At 42.4% G+C, this 23,274-nt stretch overlaps 1 protein-coding gene across 2 annotated transcripts; it reads left to right on the top strand.

The window, feature by feature from the left end:
• The first annotated feature begins 1,880 nt into the window (after positions 1 to 1,880).
• On the top strand, positions 1,881 to 19,746 carry LOC140904464 (protein-glutamine gamma-glutamyltransferase E-like). 2 transcript variants are annotated; one of them, XM_073326841.1, is made up of 14 exons: positions 1,881 to 2,041; positions 4,577 to 4,836; positions 6,067 to 6,240; positions 6,588 to 6,830; positions 7,511 to 7,629; positions 8,414 to 8,542; positions 9,813 to 9,990; positions 10,202 to 10,337; positions 12,282 to 12,385; positions 12,889 to 13,134; positions 14,189 to 14,494; positions 15,884 to 16,041; positions 16,301 to 16,434; positions 18,076 to 19,746. In XM_073326841.1, the coding sequence occupies exons 2-14, from the start codon at positions 4,827 to 4,829 to the stop codon at positions 18,221 to 18,223; spliced, it is 2,085 nt and encodes a 694-aa protein (XP_073182942.1). In that variant the 5' UTR covers positions 1,881 to 2,041; positions 4,577 to 4,826; the 3' UTR covers positions 18,224 to 19,746. The 2 variants fall into 2 exon arrangements, with proteins under 2 accessions (XP_073182942.1, XP_073182943.1); XM_073326842.1 differs by lacking the exon at positions 4,577 to 4,836.
• The last annotated feature ends 3,528 nt before the right edge of the window (positions 19,747 to 23,274 follow it).

A 23,274-nucleotide genomic window follows, 5' to 3' on the forward strand; every position in this document is an offset into this window, starting at 1 on the left:
AATAAAGAGTCTCTGAAATGGGGGTGACAAATATGACCAAGGACAGACTTCGGTATGAAAAGAGACAGAAAACATTAGAATTATTTACTTTAGGGAGGAAACAATTAAAAGGTGATATTAAAGAAATAAAATACTGATTGGTACAGGAAAGTTTTGGGCACGTATTAACCTTTACTCATAACACAAGAACAAAGGGATGTTCAATTAAAGACAAGTTCAGAAATAAAAGACAATTATTTTTACACAACACAGCTTGTGAAACTCATTGTCACAAAATAGCATAAGCTGATTAATTTAGAGGATTAAAAAAGGAGGAGGCATTTACATAAAGGAGAAGGGTTATTAATTTCCTGCTTCAGGTGGTAAGCTCCTAAATGACAGGGATAGGAAGAACCTTCCCCTATGGACTGCTTGTTTCAAAATGTGACTATAAGGGTTCATGCAGTTTCCTCCGAAACAGCTGGTACTGTCAGAGACAGAATTCTTGACTAGATGACTTACTGGTCTGACCCAGTATTGCCGTTCCTGTCTTCCTATGCAAAACATTAAATTGCTTGTTACAAATCAAGGCTCTGTTTCCAAAGACATAGAGCTTGACATAGAGCTGTGTAGGAAATCCATCAGGTCTATGTGTGCGTGTGTCACAGCACTTAGGAATTTAAAAATATTTGACCTGGCATTTCGACATAATGTAAGTTTGCAAGTCACAGCTAAGACACATTGCTGAATCAACATTTGGCGTGGAAACAATCTTCCTATAAGGAATAATGTTAAGTCAATTTATTCAGAATGTACACATACTGAACTCTTCTTTCATGCCTTGCTGGTTTTAAAGATAGAAAATTAAAAACAAAATTATGTTATGCAGCTCAACTTCAAGTACTAACAAAATAGGGAGAGGCCACTGTGAAGCTGAAACTTTCACCTGCCTTGTTTTAATTCTGCTTGCAATGTCCATACAGAACTTCATTTGCAGCAGTCTCTCAACATAAGTGATTTGATACCCTTTCCCCTAAAAAAAAAAAAGTTAAAAAAAATTCAGCAACAACAGACCAATGGTCCCATGAGACCATACCACAGCCCAGAGGGCATATCCCAACATTCATGAATTACCCCATAACAACAAATCTCTCTGTGTGTGTTTGTGTGTTAAACAAACAGACTCCAGCATGTGGTGATTTGTGCCCATAAAATTTCTGCCTGTATTTTTGTGTTATGAAATGAACTACTGGTGCAAGTCAGAATATTTGACCCTCTAGCTATCTGATTTGTGCCCAGAGGTAAATTCGGGCGAAGGGTAAATACCAAGTTGTGAACCCACAATTCAAGTGGAAAATATGTGTGTAATTTGTGCCTGAAAAAAGGAGACCACCCTTTTAAAAATGTGATTCTCTTTCGGGTAGGTGTTTATTACCATATGAGAACTTTACTCTCCAGGGATATGTGGCAGTAAAGGGGATTGGTGACCACTAGCAAAACAGTCTACTTTGAACATGAGGGAAAAACATAATTCAACAGGCTCCAGTGATTCATACATGAGAGAAGTCAAGTCCCTAGTTCTGAGGAGCTGGAAGCTCTGCTTTGAGCATACAGCAGGAAAAAAGACCTATAAGTTATATAATTGCCTATGGGACATATAGGGAAAAAGATATTAATTCTTACTGACTCAAAAATTACTCCTCCTCATCCCTAGAAGTGATACATCACTATACCTGAAACCTGGAACTCCTTTATCACTAAGTCAGATCCCTCTGAAGAAGTAACTTGTAGATTCCACTACCCTGGCTTTTCCTCCTGTCTTGCATAACTATAGTGACTTTAGAGCCTATCAGATAGCATACTGTCATCTGAAAATTTAAACGCATTGTCTGAGTGCCTCACCCACCTCATTTGAATTGTAATTGGTTTGCACAGAAGGAGAGGCCCAAGGTTTTCTCTATAAATGGTGTTTCAAACACAGCTTGAAGCCTTATCATACAGCACCATACCTGCCCAGAGGAACACAGAACACGAGTCACAGACTAGCAAGAAATCATGGCTGGTGAGTAAATTACAAGTCTCTCAATAAATACTCTGCGAGCAACTGAATAAGGCTATATTCTCTTATTGGGATAGTTTATTTAGTGGGGGTTTGTTGCAAAGGGCTCTAAGTGTTGCATACTCTATATTCTGGGATTTGGAATAAGTTGTATAACTGGTAACAGATATTTTAAACATTTATTTTCCTAAATTTTTAATAATACAACAAACAGATAAAATAAGATATTCCATAGGTTGTAATACTGGAGTACAGTATTACAAAACAGATGCAGAGCACAATGGGTTGTGGAGAACCACTAAGACTGTTCAGATGCATCACCCAAGAATTTACCAAAGTGTACAGAATGTGATTATTTTATGCTGGTCAGGTTAAATATTAGGAATTTAGAAGGCAAGCTAGAGATATGAATCAGAGAACATAAGAATGGCCATACTGGGTCAGACCAAAGGTACATCCAGCCCAGTATCCTGTCTGCCAACAGTGGCCAATGCTAGGTGCCCCAGAGGGAGTGGACCTAACAGGTAATGATCTAGTGATCTCTCTCCTTCGATCCATCTCCATCCTCTAACAAACAGAGGCTAGGGACACCATTCCTTACCCATCCTGGCTAATAGCCATTAATGGACTTAACTTCCATGAATTTATCCAGTTTTCCTTTAAACCCTGTTATAGTCCTAGCCTTCACAACCTCCTCAGGCAAGGAGTTCCACAGGTTGACTGTGCGCTGAGTGAAGAACTTCCTTTTATTTGTTTTAAACTTGCTACCCATTAATTTCATTTGGTGGCCCCTAGTTCTTATATTATGGGAACAAGTAAATAACTTTTCCTTATTCACTTTCTCCACACCACTCATGATTTTATAGACCTCTATCATATCCCCCCTTAGTCTCCTCTTTTCCAAGCTGAAAAGTCCTAGCCTCTTTAATCTCTCCTCATATGGGACCCGTTCCAAACCCCTAATCATTTTAGTTGCCCTTTTCTGAACCTTTTCTAATGCTAGTATATCTTTTTTGAGATGCGGGGACCACATCTGTACTCAGTATTCAAGATGTGGGCGTACCATGAATTTATATAAGGGCAATAAGATATTCTCCGTCTTATTCTCTATCCCTTTTTTAATGATTCCTAACATCCCTTTTGCTTTTTTGACTGCCGCTGCACACTGTGTGGACATTTTCAGAGAACTATCCATGATGACTCCAAGATCTTTCTCCTGATTAGTTGTAGCTAAATTAGCCCCCATCATATTGTATGTATAGTTGGGGTTATTTTTTCCAATGTGCATTACTTTACATTTATCCACATTAAATTTCATTTGCCAAGAGCTAACTATTACTAATATAGGCATTTATGGTAGACGTATTTTGTGAGCATTAATAATATACTTCTGTGGACTCGGTCTCATGTCTACAAATACTTACTGAAAACTAGCTTTTAAGATGGAGTTTGTGTGTTAACAGAGCCTGTGTTTATAGAAGTGTTTCTGTGTTGAGCACACATACGGGGCTAGATACCATCCCGTAGGTGCAGGGAATGTGCACCCCTTGTACTTGCAGGAGCAACTATACCTGATGGGGACAACACCTTTAAATCTAGACAGGGCTTCATATGAGCCCAAGCATTGAAGTCTAGCCTGGAGAGAGATTGCGCCCCTCTCTTGGCATACCCTCTTTGCCAGAGTTTGGAGCCTAGCCTCTGCAGGCATAAGGTGAATCGGGACCATCACTTGGTGAAACTGATAAGAGAACCGTGTCCAAAGAGCAGAAACAGAGACCTTGATTTTCCTCTCATGCTGATGTAAATCAAGAGTAAATCCACTGAGGTCAATGGAACTACACAGAGGAAGTGAGAAGAGAATCAGGCCCATGGACTCTAAAAGTCATGCATTTTATTTATACAAGTTATTTTGTTTTTATTTAAATTTATTGGGGTGACTTGAACCACTTACTATCTTGGCATATTCCTCGCGGATTCGTTTTGCCAATACTTCCTAACTTGTTGGTGAAAGTGCAGTGTATGGTCTGCCAGTGCCCACTAGATGAAATTCTAAATGTACCAGGTGGGCTCTGACATTCCATTAATCTAAATGTTCATCTCTAAGAAATGAACTAAGAAGCAGCAGGGTTGGAAAGGGGTCAGGTGTGTAGTATGGGCAGGTACCAAAAAATCTGCTCCACTAAATATTGCTTAAGTAAACAGCCATGAAAAATGCTACTGGGCTGTTTAAGAGAGCTCTTTGTTAACAGAGGGAGTACGTGTTAAAACTGGACAGTAAAAACAATAACCACAGATTGCAGCAACAGGAAAATAACCACAAATCCACAATTTCCTCCATGTAACATTTGCGCAATGATGTGCCAACATCATAGCCAATATTTTAACAAGTGGCTCCCCAAACATTTTCCACTAAACCTCCAGTATGCTCCATGTACCATTGGCATATGCTCACAGAAGGAAGCAGGAGAGAATAGGGAATCTGTCCATTTGTGTTTTTCTCCATTTAAACAGAACTCATTCTCATAACCCTAACTGCAGGAACAGGAAGAGGCAGCCCCACTTGACAAACAAGACAGCACTTGGTGGATGTGGTCAGACTTTTTGTGAACCACTCAGAGCACATTCACAGCCCAGCCCAGTGTTCCATTTGTGGGATCTGAGGCTGGGGTGTAGACCTGGGGAAAAGGTGTGGAGGATCCTCCCCATGGTACTGTTTAAATGCAGGACCTGGCACTTGGTGCTATCAAGGCTATTTTAAAGGAAATATTTTGCTCTACAGCAGATCCAAATGAACCCAGGTAAGTCATTTCTGGCAGGGCTAATTTAGCAGCGTCCAGAAAGGGGGCTGAGAGCAACTCCTCCAGACCCAGGGAAAGCACCCAAACTTTCCACTCAATTTGACTGCAGAATTTTAATAAGGGGTTCATGGAGCCCCTGCTACATCCCAACTGTGGAGGATTCAGCTGCTTGTTTCACAATCTCCTCTCAGTCACAGTCTGACAGCCTTCAGCCCTAGTAGCATAACAAACAATTAAGGTCTGAGTCATACTCAGAAATATCATGACTCAGAAATATCATATACTAGAACTATAAAGTGGGGGCTCAAGGAAATGCAAAGCAGATATTTGTTCCAAACTCTAGAGAAAACATTCACTGCCATGTAGAGTGGTGATTTCAAGAGACACTTCTCACTTGTAAGTAGAATATGCAGTATTAGCTGGAGGTCACATCTTCTGTATATTATCTACACTGCACTTGTGGAATTGGTGTAAGTGATATGCATGGGAGAGAGATGGAGACAAATGCTTAAACGAAATCAGAACTAATTCTGAAGGGTCCTGGAAGGCCATGTTAAATCTGACCCCAAGGTCTAAACAGGTGTCTTGTCTTGATGTGCCAGAGACCTGAGCTGACTTCCTGCTCTTTGGAGCCACAGGGGCTGAGTTTGCTGCAGAAGTAAGTCACATCACTGTTTAAAAAACAGGAATATGTCTCAGCTTTATAGGTTTTTGGAGTCCCCTGCTTCCTTCCCAGAGGCCAAGAGGATTCCCCTGTATGACCCTGCTTTATACCTCAAATTTTCAGCCTCACGTCACAGCCAGTATTTTGACTGAAAGAATCAGTCAGTAGAATTAAACTGCATTCTTTATTCAAGCAACTCACTCTCAACTCTACCATCTCTCTCCTCTCAGATGCGTTCCCAGCCTCCCTCTAGTACTGCATTAACCAAATCTTGTTCTATTTTAGTCAGCACTAGCTACAACAGTCTCTGCTTTGAGAGATGCCATCTCCCAAGAAGCTAGATAAATGCTTGCAAAATGAACAATTGGTTCCTCTGTGTGATGGAGACACAAACACAGGAAGAACCTCCTCCATCAAATTGCCTCCCATTGCCCCAAGTCACCTGTACTTAAAACATGTACAACTCCAAAGAAGATGACCGAGCTTTTTTTCTGTCCATCGCTAGAGACTCCTCTGCCCCCACAAGGCCTTGAGATTCTCCTTACCTTTATTTTCTCTTCTCACAGCTCTGACATTGATAAATATCAACTGGCAGCTTGAAGCAAATGCGAGTGCACACCATACTGATAAATACTCCAGCACAGAGCTGATTGTGAGGAGAGGACAAGCCTTCACCATCATCTTGACCTTCAACAGAGCACTGCAGACTGGAGAGAGCTTAACATTCACTGCAGAAACAGGTAATGCCCCCTCTTCAGTCCCTCACACAAACAAGTTGCTGCCTCATAAACTGGTGATGTCCTTCCCCGCAGATGCCCACTCACCCCGTCAGAAGGAGATAATAATGCCCGCACGAATTCATCCCCTCAGAGCTATTGTTAACACAGTTGTACCTACCCAGGTGACCGTGCAGGGTGTTAAATGTATGACTCACAAATAATAGTATTTGGCATCAATTTGTCTATAACATGCTGACATATGGTACAATCTCACTCATCAGGGGTTGCCTCTCTGCTGGGTTGAATAGAAATTGTATGTAGTTTCAGAGTGCAGGAGAAATTTCAGTGTTCTTAATCCTCTTTGAAAGGACCACAACCATCACTGCAAGCTAAGACCCAGGCTGTATTTGACATCTCCAGCACAGCGAGCAATAGTACCTGGAGTGCAGTCCAACAATCCACCAACTCCAGCTCCGTCAGCATCTCTATTTCCAGCCCGGCTAATGCTGCCATCGGACGCTACAAACTGAGCGTGCAGCCTGCCTCAGGTGGTAGGGCCTCCCATCGGACCCTCGGAACATTCGTTCTGCTCTTTAACCCTTGGTCTTCAGGTACAGACACCTTGGGTTTCTCTCTAAGTAACTCACTGCAGCTTTAATATGTGTAGCTTGCCCATCTGATGTACAGCAACTGAACAGTAACAATATGTACCGTAACACTGAGCACGAAGAGTGGGAATCAAGAGTGTCCTAATACCTTCCAGTGACACAAAAAACAGCTGAATGTCTTAGAGATTTGCTGTATAGCGCACAGTAGGGAGTGCACCCCACCTCCTCTCTGTGCAGAGTCAGGGTCCTGTGGGATTCCCAAGAGGGAAGCTACAAACTCATCATGTTCACTCTGTAGCTTTTGTGTGATTATGGAGTCCTACCAGAGAGCCCTTACGCTGAAAGGCATAGACTGAGCCCTGTATCTCCCACAGCTCAGCACCACCATAGAAGGGAGGAGACTGGGCACTACTAGGCACTGTACTATCCCCGAGAGAAAAAAAGACAAGGCCCTGAATCTATCCCACACTTCCTTTCCCCTGCAGGACAGAGACTTAGCCATGGGTGTGTCTTCGCTATCCCCCATCCCTCTTCCTTCACCCCACAACTGCAAAAGGGTTGAATTTCTAAAATCCATTGAGAACATTGAGAGCAGAGCAGATGGGTGTTTACAGAAGCTCATCTGAGGCTTTCAAACCCCTGCCCCATTGTGGTTTTACAGCATCTCTGCTTTGGATTTTCAGGGGATGATGTGTTTATGCCTGACAGCTCTGAGCGCAAGGAGTACGTGCTGGAAGAGTTTGGAATTCTCTTTGTGGGCAACGTAAACTATATTCACAGGCGGGGCTGGAATTATGGCCAGGTAAATGCAAAGTGAAGAACTTGGTGTTTGGGCCTCCTTTATTCTCACAAGCTAGATCAATACCTTGCCTGCTCTTTCTAGTTCATACGTTGTGCTGCATTATGTGCTGCACTGTCTTTGAGAGACCTTCTGGGGCACTGGCAGCCCTAGCCATGTTCCTCTTTACCTCCCAGTGACTTATCTGGACAACAGGAGCCTGGTCACAGGCATCAGGCCTCATCTCATGCCCCCCTTTATACCAATTCACATAAAGGTCAGTATCGATAACTGCGCATTTCTCATAAACCAGGACTCCCATAGTTCAGCTATAAATGTTTTAAAGTCTCTGCTGGATAACACTGTACACAGACAATCTGTGCATCTGATGAAGTGGGTTCTAGCCCATGAAAGCTTATGCCCAAATAAATTTGTTAGTCTCTAAGGTGCCATAAGGACTCCTCGTTGTTTTTGCTGAGACTAACAAGGCTACCACTCTGAAACTGTACACAGATGTAACTGCTGTGATGCTGGGCAGCACTATCCCAACTGTTATTACACAGTCATAAATTCTGGGGCCTGAAAGGACCATTGCGATCATCTAGTTTGATCTTCTGAATGACACAGGCCAGAGATTTGTATCCAGTAACTCCTGCACCAAGCCCATAATTTATGTTGGAGCTAGAATGGCTCCTTAAGAAATATGTAGACTATTATTTCAAATACTGATTTAGACTATTGTACCCTTAAGATTTATAAGGAAGAACAATTTGCATCACCTATATATTAACTTATTTTTAAAACACAGTTTCAAGGGGACATTCTGAATATCTGCCTTTCCATACTGGATAGAAGCCTAAGCTACCGTCAAGACCCTGCCACTGATGTGTCTCGCAGAGATGATCCCAATTATGTGGGCCGTGTGCTCAGTGCCATGGTAAGAAAAGGGTTGATTTACTCAGCATTAGAAACATTGCAAAAGCCAAATCCACTAACTGTTTCTTTAAAAGCAGTTCTTTAAAAGCAGATGGAAGATACTTCCCTGTGAGGGTAAATCCACCGTTTGTGTGGCTCAGAAACCACAGTGATGGACAACTACCCAATTTGTGCCTGCAAGTTCTTCTTAGTCTATGGTATTTCTGAGGCATCTATCACTTTGGCATCCAGTTGTCAGACAAAATAAAGAGTTCATAACTCCATTTCCCCCCTTAAACAGAGAGTGAGATTGAGAGTGGGTCTGGTGGTATTCACAGAGGTCATTCCTGGTAGTCTTACATTTTGGCTTATTTGATCACTTCTGGTAAGGAGTTCTATAGGCAAGGGATTTTTTTATTGAGAAGGCTCTTCCCCAGAATCCTAGATGTTACTCCTGATCTCTCCAGTTGCTCTGCCCCTGAAGTAGAGGATTTTATTCTCTGGGGCTAGCATTCCTTCCATGAGCACTAAATTGACTTAAAAATTTATAAAGGTAGCAATAAAAGCAGGAGACAATATACTATTAAGACTTCTGCATCCAGCCAAGACATTTTTTCTACTAGTTTCAGTTTAAAACAATGAAGCTGCTCTAAGTTGTAATGTACATCTCCCCACATAAGGGCTTGTTTGTGCTGAAACTTAGCGTGTTTCAAGCTGGGGGAGTACATCTACAGTATGCTGCACAACTGCTGGCACATGGATCCTGATATGATGCACTTAAAGTTCTGTAAAGTGCTTTGACCTACTGCTGTTATTTTCGGGTGGGAGGAGCAGAGGGGGCTAAATATTTTCATTTCTTGATTAAATACATCTCCTACTTCCCTTAAAATAAGATGCCTTCTTCGTGGCAAGCCAGTTCCCTGAAGCAGTGGCTTTGCCCCTTGTATAATGATTAGGGCACTAGCCTAAGACTTGGGAGACTCAGGGTCAGTTCCTTCCTCTGACACAGTCTCCCTGTGTGACCTTGGGAAAGTCACTCAGCCTCTATGTGCCCCAGTTCCCCATCTGTAAAATGGAGTCAATAGTAATGTCCTATGGCACAAGGGCATTCTGGGGATCAATATAGTAAAGACTGTGTTGCACTTTGAGATCTACTGATGAAAAAGCACTTACATAACAGTTATAAGAGGTATTAATTATTACTATATGCCACACAGGGCTGTTTCTCCCTCCTTTCCTTCTTCTACTGCAAACTATGCTATGTGTTAATCTAGGGTATATTTTTTTTCCAGGTCAACAGTAATGATGATAACGGGGTGGTGCTGGGAAACTGGAGTGGAAATTACTCTGGTGGAACAAGTCCAGGCAGTTGGAATGGAAGTGTTGAAATCCTGCAAAAGTGGAAGGATGCAGGATTTAGACCTGTTAGATATGGACAATGCTGGGTTTTTGCATCAGTGCTGACCACAGGTATGTTTCAGTAACACAGACGTGTTTGTTGTACAGGCTCCATTATGGGAAATGCTAAACCCTCTATACTGAGGCCTGTTTCAAAGCACTGGCAGTGTCAGAGCCTGGTTTGGCCAGGATCACTATCCAGAAATATTAGCTGAGGATAGTAACATAGAAACTTTGTATCTCAGAAATACAGGTTTTTAATTATTTGTTTTGGTTTCTTTAGTGCTCAGGTGTCTGGGGATTCCTACTCGTGTGATTTCAAATTTCAACTCCGCCCATGACGCAGATAGAAACCTGAGTGTGGATATATATTATGATGAGTCTGGAAATCATCTGAACATGGGGAGTGACAGCGTCTGGTAACCAACTACTCTTCTAAATATCTGCAGTATTAAGCATTGACATCATTGGGACTTATAGATGCAAGTCAAAGGCATGATTTGGTCCTGTGCATTGACGGGATAGATACAGACTCCTCAATCAAAGTGTGTAGATTCCCACACTAAACACATTGTTAACGTATAGTTAAAGCTGCAACTCAAAACAAGATACACATCATTAAATAAATAACAAAACAATAAAAAGCATGGAAACCACCAGCTCGGGTTACCCCAATCTTCACACCCAAATTATGGTCTCTCTCTCTCTCTCTCTCCAAAGAGCAGAACAATTCTCAATGATCAACACTATTTAATCCACATGTACTTCATTTAGTACAGAGTCTAATTTAACAAAGAGTTACGGCAGTCACTTGAAGCTAAGTTAGAAAGAGTTCGAACAATACTACAACTACAGGACCAAAGTGGATACAAAAATCTAAGGTGTCAACCTGAAAATATCACACAATGGGACTTCATTAGTTTGGGTCCAGATTTTTAAAAGGGTGCACAAAGTGGTGCTGGAACAATTTTTATAGTGGGGGTGCTGAGAGCCATTGAACCAAACTGTAAACCTTGGATATGATGGAAACCACTTCAAGCCAGGGGGTTCAGCAGCTCTCCCAGGACCCCTAGTTCCAGCACCTATGGGTGTTCATTAAGATGTGAACTTTCAGCATGACCAGGACACAGGCTTCCTTTATACAGGTATTACTTGTCCCCATATCAGGTCACTGGGGTGAAAATCCACAGAATTATGCCCAGAATTAAATGGTAGATGCATAAATTAAGGAACAAATTTAGTGTGATATTATGCTGTGTAACTGCAGAGGTGCTCAGGAAGGGAGAGCATCCTGGGTGCAAGGACCAGCCATAATCTCAGTCCTTGTACTCCAGGGAACACTGTTGAACCCAGTGAAAGCTGAGAGTGCTCAGAACCTTTCAAAATCAGGTCCAAGGCTTCCCGTATAACTATAAAATGTCTGGGATTGTTTTCAGTTATGTCAGACATAAAATTCTTGTTGATTTTACATTTCCCAATGAAACTCCCATCCAGAACTTCAGGTTGAGATTCTCAGGATCAAGTCTGAAATATTCAGTCTCAGGAGAGAACATATACAGAATTACAACATTTGCTATAGTAAGCAATAAATGATAGACAAGGAGTGCATTTCCTGTAAATTAGTGGGAGGCTGGAAGTGTTGAGGACCCTCAATAAGGGCCATTACTTGCTGAGACATGCCTGATCCAGAATCAGGATAATTTCTTATTTTGCATGGTTTATAACAGCAATAAAGTAATATTTATGCTGTTTCATTTACCATTCTGTTATTTTCTTAGCTATTAGATACCAATACAGAAACCACTGGGAAACCACGTCTCACTGCGAATGCTTTGTTAGGGGGTATAATGTGCGGCTAGGAAATGTATTAAGTTGTGCAGACATTTAATGTATTTATGGACCCCATTCTCCCTTATGGTCTTTCTGCCAGCAGCAAAGAGTAGCCAGAAAGCCATCTTCATCAGCAACCTGAGGGTTTCCCCTAGGGGAAGAGGAGGTTTTGGATCACCCTACTGGCAACTCCCAGTTCACAGGATGTGGCCAGAGCACTGCTGCACTCCTGTAATCCCTGGCTGCCACAATATGCTTTTGGGGCTGTAAGCAGCTGAACATAATTTAGAACTCCCCTAAAGCTGCAGTGAGTTGTGTCCTGGGCCAAACTAGTTCCTGGCTGAAGGAGCCTCAAAGGCAACATGAAGCCTCTGTTTTTGTTTGTTTTGTTGGTCCTTCAGCATGAACAATTTGGTCAGATGAGAGAATCTGGGTTTACAGACATGTAGAAGTGGATACAATCAGTGACCCTCAGAAACTCGCTACACAACTGTCACACATTAGTTGTTTACCACGTTTATTCTTGTCTCTAGGAATTTCCATGTCTGGAATGAAAGCTGGTTTACCCGAAGTGATCTGGGGCCCTCCTACAACGGATGGCAAATTCTGGATTCAACTCCCCAGGAGAGAAGTGCAGGTACAGGGATTTTAATTCAGGAAAATGTTAAAGCAGGGGGACAACTAGTCACTCTCAGGACTTGTTGGGGAGAATGAGGAATTCAACCCTGGCCAAACAATATCACTTCTCTCCCTGCCCAAAAAGGGAGGGAAATGAGAACATGCATCCCTTTCCACCGTTAAGATCTCAGTTTACTACTTGGTGCCAAAACACAAAACAAGCTTCCCTATCCAGCTTCTTCCAGAAACTCCTACGTTTTCAGCACAGAAATCTGCAGCTATTGAAAATTAGATGGCAGAATAAAACAAATTGGATTTATCATCAAAACAAATAAATACAAAGTCTAAGCTGCTGACTGGAATGGACAACTTTAAGGAGGAGAGGGCTGGAGTGGGGTGGCAGGGCTGTATAATTCAGGGGTCCTTGACACACAGTTTATGTCTAATGTGCATTGCTTACATTCTATTAGAGAGTTTTGACTAGTCTAGCCCTAATTGATTTTCTTTTCCCTGATACTCTAGGAATATATCAGTGTGGTCCTGCCTCACTTATAGCCATCAAAGAAGGAGATGTAGACCTTGAGTATGATTGTCCATTCGTATTTGCTGAGGTGAATGCAGACCGTATCAGCTGGACTTACGACATTAGGCGTAGACAGGCAAAGCCGATCTCTTCTGAGACCAAATCAATTGGCCAGTTCATCAGCACCAAGGCAGTAGGCAGTTATGCCCGTGTAGATGTCACTAATAATTACAAATATGGAGAAGGTAAAGAGAAAATCCTGTTTTGTGATAGTAGCATGAAAGCTTAATTCTTAAAATGGTAGAAACATTGTAATAGGAGCCAGTACCTTAGCAAGTACTACAACAGCTAGGACAAAAGTTACAGCTAGTGAGGCTCCTACAGCGCTACGCCAAGGAGGAAGACGGAAGGTATAGTATTGTGCCATACCATTTCTGATATGTCAGTTTTGATTCATGAGATCTGGGTAATGTTGCTCTTAATTACATTGTGCAAAACATGTCCTGTCCCGTCCTGTCCATGATAACACAGGCTGCTCAAATTGCATTTGCTACTGACAACACAGTTATTAGATAGTTTACAGGTACTGTATAGAAATCTAAGATAGACAGATAGCAAACTCCACAAGAAGGGCAACGCTTTCAAAAGGACCTCAACCGGCCGCTAAATTCGCACCTTCAGTTTTGCCTGTACAAAATACAGAATACAAACTTCTATTAGCTAAGTTTGCATGTGTAAAAAAGAGTAAGACACAAAGATATTAAAAATGTCTAAAGGGGGGGAGGGCTGATCATTCAAACCCTCATATCAGAGTAAGGCCTGTTCAAGTAAGCTGCAGGCCTGTCAGTCCCATCAGTTTAGAGGGATGCTTCATTTACAGAATAAAGTGAAGCAAGTTGGAATTTATATTTACCACTTGTACAGCCCTAGGAAAAGTTGGATGAGGAAAGGTTTCGGAACTAAGCTTTAGTTCCTCTCTGGAATTAACAGGTTTAGTGCTCTCAAGTTTAAGGACAGCAACTCTGAAATGAATGCATGCCTGTCACTCATCCAACAGGTTAATAGTGGCTGCAGTAAACAGTTGCTCTGTCTCCCCTGGAGGCAGATCTGTCAGGGCCCTACATCCTGCTGGGTAAGCATCAGGCTTGTCAGTTAAAAGTGGAGAGACAAGATGGTTATCTCTCTAAATATCCTAGGACCAACGCCGCTACAACTACCCTGCATACAACATTTACAAATGGACATATTTTACTGTTTTTTTTATTATGATTTTCATGGCTCACTCTCTCTCTCTAATAGGCTCTCGGAAGGAAAGAGAAGTGTATGAAAAGGCTCGTACAAAGCTGGGTCGAGTATATGGTTTTAGTGCCACATCAGAGAAGCGACCAGAAATTGATCAAAAGCCTGACATTTCAGGGAAGTTCAAGGTGGATGGCTCCTTACAGATCGGCAAAGATGTCAGCCTAATCTTGGTTCTCAGAAATTTGACCTCTGATGCTAAGACTGTAAAGGCAAATCTGACTGCTTGGACCATCGTGTACACTGGGAAGCCAATTCATAAGGTCTGGAAAGACTCCCTTTCAGCTACTTTTGCTTCTGAAGAAGGTAATTTTTCATATAATTGTGTAACCAAAGAAACAAGTTTGTCGTAACAGTATGAGAGAATTAGATTTAAAGGTGGCAAAACTGAGGGAATGAAGAAATCTACTAAGAAAGGTGCAATGGGAAAGGGTCTTAAATTCCAGCGTGGAAGGAGGCTGAGGATTCCTAAGAGACACCATCTTTAATCCAAAGCAGGTTAAAGTTCTTCTAAAAGAGAAAAATCTAAGAAATAAAACATTTCCCGTGTGGTTCCCAAACACTGCTCAGATATAGGGGGTGGAAGAAACATACCAGAAATGAAGAGGTGGTGGCAAGTAAACCAGAATACTCAGTTAACAGAAGCTAGTATGGAAAAGATAAGGACAACAAAAAAGCAAGATGAGTTAATGGCAGCCAAAGGGCTTCTGAAAAGTTACATGGATTTTTATAATGGGAAGAAGCAGCACAGTAAAAGGAAGAAAACTGTTTCATTGGGGGGAATGAAATTATTGATGATTCAAAAGTGGCTGAAATGCCCTGTTTATACTATATCTTGAACAAAAAGAAGCCTGAATTATTAGTTCAGAAGGAAAATGCTATAAAATAACTTTGGATAAAGCACAGATAGAGGAAAGCTTGAGAAAATGCAAGTACACAACACAAGCAGGTCCAGGTAATATGCATCTTATGGAATTAGTCCTGGATAGGGCCTGAGAAGATTTTCCCATTACAATTAAATAGACACTAACTAGTTAATGAAATGCAAAGTGGCAAGTTATCTGCCTCATAGAATCATAAAATTATAGAATATCAGGGTTGGAAGGGACCTCAGGAGGTCATCTAGTCCAACCCCCTGCTCAAAAGCAGGACCAATCCCCAATTAAATCATCCCAGCCAAGGCTTTGTCAAGCCTGACCTTAAAAACTTCTAAGGAAGGAGATTCCACCACCTCCCTAGGTAACGCATTCCAGTGTTTCACCACCCTCCTAGTGAAAAGGTTTTTCCTAATATCCAACCTAAATCTCCCCCACTGCAGCTTGAGACCATTACTCCTCATCACCTTCCAGAAAGAACAATGGGGAGGGAAAAAGGGGCAGAGAATGAGGCAGAAGGAACTGAAGAAGAGAAACCAACCCCAGTCCAGTCCCAGACAGGCAGACAGGCAATGCAGCAAGAAGTGAGAGAAAAGCAGGGGAAGCTCATGTACTATCTAGCACCAGATACTGGGTGATAGGAAAATACTCATTTTAGGTGAATGACATTTGTTAGACTTTTGCGAGTGCATCTCATCCTATTTATTTTTAAAATTTTATAGTGAGCTGTAGCTCACGAAAGCTTATGCTCTAATAAATTGGTTAGTCTCTAAGGTGCCACAAGTACTCCTTTTCTTTTTATGTTATTATTGCCTTTCAGAGAAACAGTTTCCTGTTAAGATAACATATGCTGAGTACCAGCAAAATTTAACAGGAGACAACATGATTCGAGTAACAGCTTTGTGTCAAGTTGAAAGTGGGATTGATGTGGTGGTGGAAAGAAACATCACTCTGGATAACCCTGACCTTGTCATGCAGGTAAAGATCTGTCCCTTTGCCACCTGGAGAGAAACAGTGCTTCAGCTGCTTTACACAGCTTCAGCACTGGGGAAAAGGGACAATGAAAGGAGATTTAGACTGGATCTTTTGTTCCTACATTAACTGTCTTTTCCATTGACAGAGATGCTCTGTTCTCATCCTGACATGGTGGGGTGTCTTAAGAGTGCTCAACATTTGATGACTCATAACATCATTTTCTGCTTTAGAATGTGATCATGAAAGTATTTGGTCTGTGCAGGTCCCCAGTGATGCGAAGGTGAATGAACCAGTGAATGTGGAAGTGATATTTACCAATCCTCTCGACCAAGAAGTGAAAGACTGTGTGCTGCTGGCAGAAGGCAGTGACCTGGTGAAAGGAAAGCTTGAGATAGAGTAAGTACAAGGAGCATCAACTTCTTGACACAAACGCTGCACACAACAGGACTTAGGGTTGGGTGTTTTTGAAGCAAATGTTGGCATGACACATTTTTCCTTCTGGCTATGACCACAGAGGTCTGTCTGTGGAAATGAGACTCAAGAAAACAAAGACGTGATTTTTAATGAGGCCTCAACCTGACCTTTCTTTTGGCACTGCAGTTTGTAGGTGCCAATAACTGTGGGCATAAGTTGGTGCTATTTATTCACCCATTTACCTGATTGCACCACACATTGGGTAAAAGTCTAAATGATATAAGTGGGATAAACATTCAGTGGGGCTGAGGCCCTGGCAGCCAGTCTGCAGATGCAATCAATTAAACTTGAATATTGTGGCAGTGCCAACCAGGTCACTCCCTACTGTAGAAGGCATGATACAGAGTAAGTGATGGTTTCTACCCAAAAAAGCTGTACCTGTTAACCTTGGGTCCTTTTAAAAACGTTTTAAAATGAACTGTGTGTGTGCAAATCTGAGTATTTCTCTCTCTCTCTCTCTCTCTCTCTCTCTCTCTCTCTGATATTAACCCATATCAGGTAGGTAGAGGTGCAAGTATGCAGATTTGTGCCTGCATTTCAAACTGTGAACATTTCAATAAGTTCAAATATTTCAGACAGAAATTGCACCCTCAAAAGAAGGCCATCCTTCTGAAAATGTACCCCCGTCTCTCTCCATGCACAACTACTGCTGGGGCAAAATTCCTCCTGCAACTAGTATATGGAAAAACTGCTGATAAAAAGAGGCTGGGTTTTAATAATCCAGACCTAAATCGTAATGTTTAGAAAGCCAGACATGCTAAGACTTTGAAAGATATAAAATTTGTGTATTTAGAGATTTAAATATATTAATTATGGAGGGACAGAATGGAAGGAGTGGTGAATATTGTGATAAATACTTTTTTAAAACAAGAGACTATTTCTCCTAAATAGTAACCATTGGCATATATGATTTTTCAACCTTGGTTTTGAAATTCAAAAAATGTCATTGTTTTGGGAGATGTAGACATTCAGTAGGGGTTAGATCAATAAATTGAAACCCTTACTCATTAGGGGGCACTAGTGTATTTGCTACTGATAAATGAGGTATGGTATAGCTATAAAGAGCTGTAATATAATAGATGCTATCCGGTTCATTTTTCATACATGTTTGGATCATTAATGTCTTGTAATGCTGGTATTTTACTGTAGAACCAGGAAGAGTAAATTTTCAGCCAGACCTCCATCTGGCCTTCACAGATCTGTACACACAAACTTCTGCATGCACTTGGCAGGTACAAATGCCTGCCAAATATTCTATTTGTCTATGCCCTTTAGTCTAACACCTGCATATCCTTAAATGTAAGTGAAAATGCTAACCAGACTCTGAATTATCTATTGCATACTCACAGTAGGGAACTCCAAAGTGGCTGAAGACAGCTAAGTACCCAACTCCCAGCAAAAGCATTGGAGATCTAACTCCTTTAGGCCCCTTTGGATGCCCATTGTATAGCTCCTGCTCCCTCCTGACAGAAATGCATAGGGAGGATGGCTGGCAGGGAAACTCAAATATAAAATACAAGGCTGTTTTCAACTGATATTTCTCCTTTTGTTTCTGTTTTTTAGAATACCCTCACTACAGTCCAGGCAAACTTCCAAAATACCATTTGAAATCATTCCCACCAAGAGTGGAACCAAGCAACTGCTTGTTAATTTCTCCTGTGACAAGTTTCCAGATGTCAAAGCCTTTGAGACCATAAATGTGGCCAACTGATTATAAGATGTGCAGTGGTCAGTTTGTCTGTATAACCTTGAGTGAAATAGTACAAGAAAGCTCCTGTCTTCTGTGCACAATTAGTAAATCAATCTATTTCTGCTACAGAAACAAAATCCACACCCTGTCTGACAGGAAATATCCTGTTACATAGTTTTACCAAATTCGTGGCTGTGAAAAATGCATCATGGACTGTGAAATCTGGTCTTTTGTGTATTTTTACCCTATACTATACAGATTTCACAGGGGAGACCAGCGTTTCTCAAACTGGGGGTCCTAACCCAAAAGAGGGTTGTGGGGGGAGTTGCAAGATTACTGTTGGGGGGGTTGCAGTATTGCCACCTTTACTTCTACGCTGCCTTCAGAGCTGGGTGGGTGGAGAGCAGTGGCTGTTGGCCAGGTGCCCAGCTCTGAAGGCGGTGTCTCACCAGCAGCAGCGCAGAAGTAAGGGTGGCATACCGCCACCCTTACTTCTGTGCTGCTGCCTCAGAGTTGGGTCAGGACCCTACAGTTACAATACCGTGAAATTTCAGATTTAAATATCTGAAATAATGAAATTTACAATTTTTAAAATCCTATGACCATGGAATTGACCAAAATGGACTGTGAATTTGGTAGGGCCCTAGTTATACATTCAATACACAATGTGAGGGAGGGATTCTTCATATACTGATGTAAATTTCCAAATTTTAAATATACTATCTGCACTTCTCTCCCAATTGTGTGTCTGGTTTTCTTATGCCTTTTTAAATTGGGATGCTATTCCCTGTGGCCCCAGGTACTGATAATCTGCTGTGAGATCCGGACCCTTCTAGCGTGAGCAATACTAAATCTACATTATTTTAACATTGAACATGACTTATACTGTGCAGAAAGGACAGGATATTACAACAATTTAAGCCACCCTTATGAAAAGTTTCTCTAGAATTTAATAAGAATGGAAACTAATAGGGTTCTATAGAAATTACTCGAAAAAGGTATAGAATAGTAAGATTCTTTTTATGGCTTTTAAACCAGCCTACAGAATTCTATCACAGGCATATAATTTTCTATTAAATTCTGTAAGTTTTTCTAAAGGATATTCACTATTAAAGAGCTACATTGTTTTACCTATCCCGTTTTGGATCCTCAGCTTCTTCTCTAGCATTATTGTCCCTGCCCCCAAAACTTTTTCACATTGAGATAGTTGGTGGGACCTACGCTGTGCTGGGTGCTTTCCAAACAGAGGAGGTCACAGTCTTTATGCTAAAGAGTGAACAATTAAAAAAGATAAAGACAGGTGAAAGTGTGGCAGAGAGGGATATGAGCTCTAGGCGGACAGTATGTCTACACTGCAATTTACCGGTGCGATTGTATCTTGGATCTTGGATAGACATACCCGCACCACCTTTCATCTACCTAGCATGGCTAAAAGTAGCACTGAAGATGCAGTGGCATAGACCCCAGTATAGGCTATCAACACGAGTACATAACCAGGATTTCAGATGGGCTTGTACAGCATGGTAGTATAGCCATACTCAGAATGATCAAGGGGATGAGACACCACAGGTTGAGTTTGTTTGTTTTTTTATGAAATTCCTCTCCCTCCGCCATACAGTTCCCATGTTCCCACCCACCAATCCCCAGATTCAGCTGCAGTAATTTTATCTTTCTGCCTTCTAGTACACTTCCCTTGGCTGAAAAAAATCTGCTCCCCTCAGTCTCATGTCCCTCTACTGCCCCACCTTGGTCTCTACATGCCAATACACTAATGCACAGATGCTGTCAAGAATTATGGGCTTGAGTTCCCTCAACTGAGTCTGGGACTTATCCCTCAGGCCAGTCAATGTACCTAGCTGGGCTGCAGCAGAGTCGCCTGATTGGCCAGCCTAGACAATTGGCTGCAAGGAACCAACAGGTTTGCATTTAAGCTCAGCATGAATGCTCACACCTGAAGCTGTGATCATGCCTGTGCCTACCTCATTCTTGTCCTACTCCAGCCCTGCTCCCTTGCCTGGTTCCTGAATCTGGCTCTGACTCCCTGTTTCTGGCTCTTACCCTGAGGCCAGACCACAGGGATGTCTGTGATGGTGCACCCCATAAGGCTTTATGGAAATATGCTTATGAATGTATATATGACATAACTAGAATATGTTTTATGCTACATATGTGATGTAACATATCTCTGTAAAGGTTATGGTCTACTGAATCTATTCATCCTATCTGTATGCATGTATTGGTTTTATATTTGAAGTTATGAATATTGGCTGTGAACTGGCTTGATTTTTAAATAGCCTTTGTAAAGCATTTGGTCAGCTTCTTGAGAAAGTGCAAATTAAGTGCCCAGTCAAGAAGCACTTAAGGGACAATGGATCTTGGAAGGCTCCAATCCACATAAGAAGTGTACATGAGGAAGTTCAAGGTAGCAGGTAAGCAATGGCTGCTGCCTGTAAAAACTGAGTCATGCATGGACATGTGACTTGCCCATGTGACTTCAAAACTCCATCTTGGAGCTGGACTTTGCATAGGAGAGAGGAGGGGGTCTCCACCCATAAGAGAAAGTCTATTTAAAACCATGGGAGACCCCTCCATTTGGTCTTCAGCTGGCCAAAGAGAGAGGCTCTCCACCCCCAAGGATACCTGAAAGAAACTGGAACAAAGGACAGTAAGTACCGGGGATATGAGTGATTGTTGGACTCAGACTAGAAGGAGGCTAGTCTGTAAAAGGACGCTTACTGGAATTCCTCTAAGGGTGAGGTTTTTATCTGCATTCAGTTTTATTACTGTATTAGACATAGATTTGCATGTTCTATTTTATTTTGCTTGGTAATTCACTTTGTTCTGTCTGTCATTACTTGGAACCACTTAAATCCTACTTTCTCTATTTAATAAAATCACTTTTTACTTATTAATTAACCCAGAGTATGTATTAATACCGGGGGGGGGGGGGTAAACAGCTGTGCATCTTTTTCTGTGTTATAGAGGGCAAACAATTTATGGGTTTACCCTGTATAAGCATTATACAGGGTAAAATGGATTTATTTGGGGTTTGGACCCCATTGGGAGTTGAGCATCTGAGTGTTAAAGACAGGAACACTTCTTAACCTGCTTTAAAATGTAACCCTTCTGCCCGTCAGAGTTGGCAGCAACAAGGGCCGGGTTCAATATCTAGGGGTTCCATTCCAATAACACAATGCAAACCGGCTCGAGCCCCCACCCAGTGACCTGGGACAAATATATACCACCCCCGCTGGGCGCCTCCAAGAGGCAATACTTCCCCTCTCGCAAGCACAGAGTCTGAGTGTAGCAAAAGTCTTTTAATAACAGAGAGAAACAATGTGGCATTATGTTGGGGAAACACCACCAACCGGATTCATAACACAACCCATGAGCAAAAACAACCCCACCCCAGGCAAATTGGGGCATGCCCTTTTCCCTTTGGTTCTTGAGTCCAGCAACCCCAAAAGTCCAATGCCCCAAAAGTCTCTGTCCCTGGTCAGGGCAGCCCCAGAGTTCGAAAGTTTATCGGCGGAGCTTTACCTCCCAACCTGGGTGGAAATGGGACGGGGGTAAGAGGCACCTTACGTGATCTGAAGCTGACCGCCCCATAGCGGCGCTCCGCTCCGCCAGCCGCCCCACAAAACTCCTTCGCGCAGCTGCACTCCGCTCCGCCAGCCGCCCCACGAACTCCTTCGCTCAGCTGCGCTCCGCTCCGCCAGCCGCCCCACGAACTCCTTCGCTCAGCTGCGCTCCGCTCCGCTCCGCCAGCCGCCCCACGAACTCCTTCGCTCAGCTGCGCTCCGCTCCGCTCCGCCAGCCGCCCCACGAACTCCTTCGCTCAGCTGCGCTCCGCTCTGCCAGCCGCCCCACAAACTCCTTCACTCAGCTCCACGGCCCACAAGCAGCTCCTGCCATCCACACACTGCTCCGTGTCGAACTGCTTCACCAGCCGTCCCGCAAACTGCTCCACAATATATCTTCAGGCTCCCCCACTACTTAACACAACACTCAGTGATTTCAGCTCTTAGGTGAATTCAGCTTATAGTAGGGGAGCCCCAGTGCTGGTGCACTGTCAGCCCAAAGTGAGCTCAGCAGCCTATAACTAGACTTCTAATAAAATCAAAATTAGCTCTGATATTCCACAGTGGAGAGAGGAGGAAGTGCAATCAGCATGTAAGGCCCTCACCAAGGGGCCCATGCCACCAAGTATTAATACTTGTCCCCAGCCTCTCTCCATTCACACAGTTAATTCATAACACAACCCACAACAGTTAACATATTAAATATGGAAACCCATCAACTTCCAGATCAGTGCAGAGCTCTGAGGCAGAAATCAGACTACTTAAATTTCTTTTTGGGAGACCTCTGTCAGGTGGTTACAACAGAAACTAGGGAGGGAAGAATAGAGGGTGGCGTTAAGCTTGTTCAGGTGTTCTTCAGACAGAAAATTCCAATCTGAGGTGTGTTTTTAATGAAGGGTGTGTTAAGCTTGAGGTCAAAAAATGGCATAATTAATCTTAGCTCTTGATTTCCATGTCTTTAATATTTGTTTCTAAATAGTGTGTACAATGGCAGATGTTCTTTGAATTAGCATTTAGTAACCTTAACTGTTAGCTAACAAAGTAGTGTGTGGAAACACATGTAAAAGCCAGAACAGCTTCAAATACTCTATCTAGCCTGGTGATTTAAGAAAAGAAGTGGCTGGCTGACTGTACATTTCTAGGACTCCTTCTGTGTAGACTAGGTGAACAGCGGAATTAGGGTCTGTCTACACAGGGATAAAAAACCCATGGCTGGCCCGTATCAGCTGACTTGAGCTCACAAGGTTTGAGCTCCAGGACCAAAAAATTGCTGTGTAGACATTTGGGCTGAGGCTGGAACCCAAGCTCTGAGACCCTCTGCCCTTGCAGGGTCCCAGAGCTTGGGCTCCAGCCCGAGCCCAAATGTCTATACCATGATTTTTCAGCCGCAGAGCATGAGCCCAAGTTAGCTGACCTAGGCCGTCCATGGGTTTTTTTATCCCTGTGTAGCCATAGCCATGAGCAATAATGAGTGGGTGAATCTGAGGCAGC

This window comes from Lepidochelys kempii, unplaced genomic scaffold, assembly GCF_965140265.1.
Source record: "Lepidochelys kempii isolate rLepKem1 unplaced genomic scaffold, rLepKem1.hap2 scaffold_117, whole genome shotgun sequence".
Lineage (NCBI taxonomy): Eukaryota > Metazoa > Chordata > Testudines > Cheloniidae > Lepidochelys > Lepidochelys kempii.

Excerpts from the sequence above, each read along its gene's own strand:
- LOC140904464 (XM_073326841.1), top strand. Across the intron at positions 7,630-8,413 it reads GGGGCTGGAATTATGGCCAG|TTTCAAGGGGACATTCTGAA; the intron begins GTAAATGCAAAG and ends TTTAAAACACAG. Across the intron at positions 8,543-9,812 it reads GCCGTGTGCTCAGTGCCATG|GTCAACAGTAATGATGATAA; the intron begins GTAAGAAAAGGG and ends TTTTTTTTCCAG.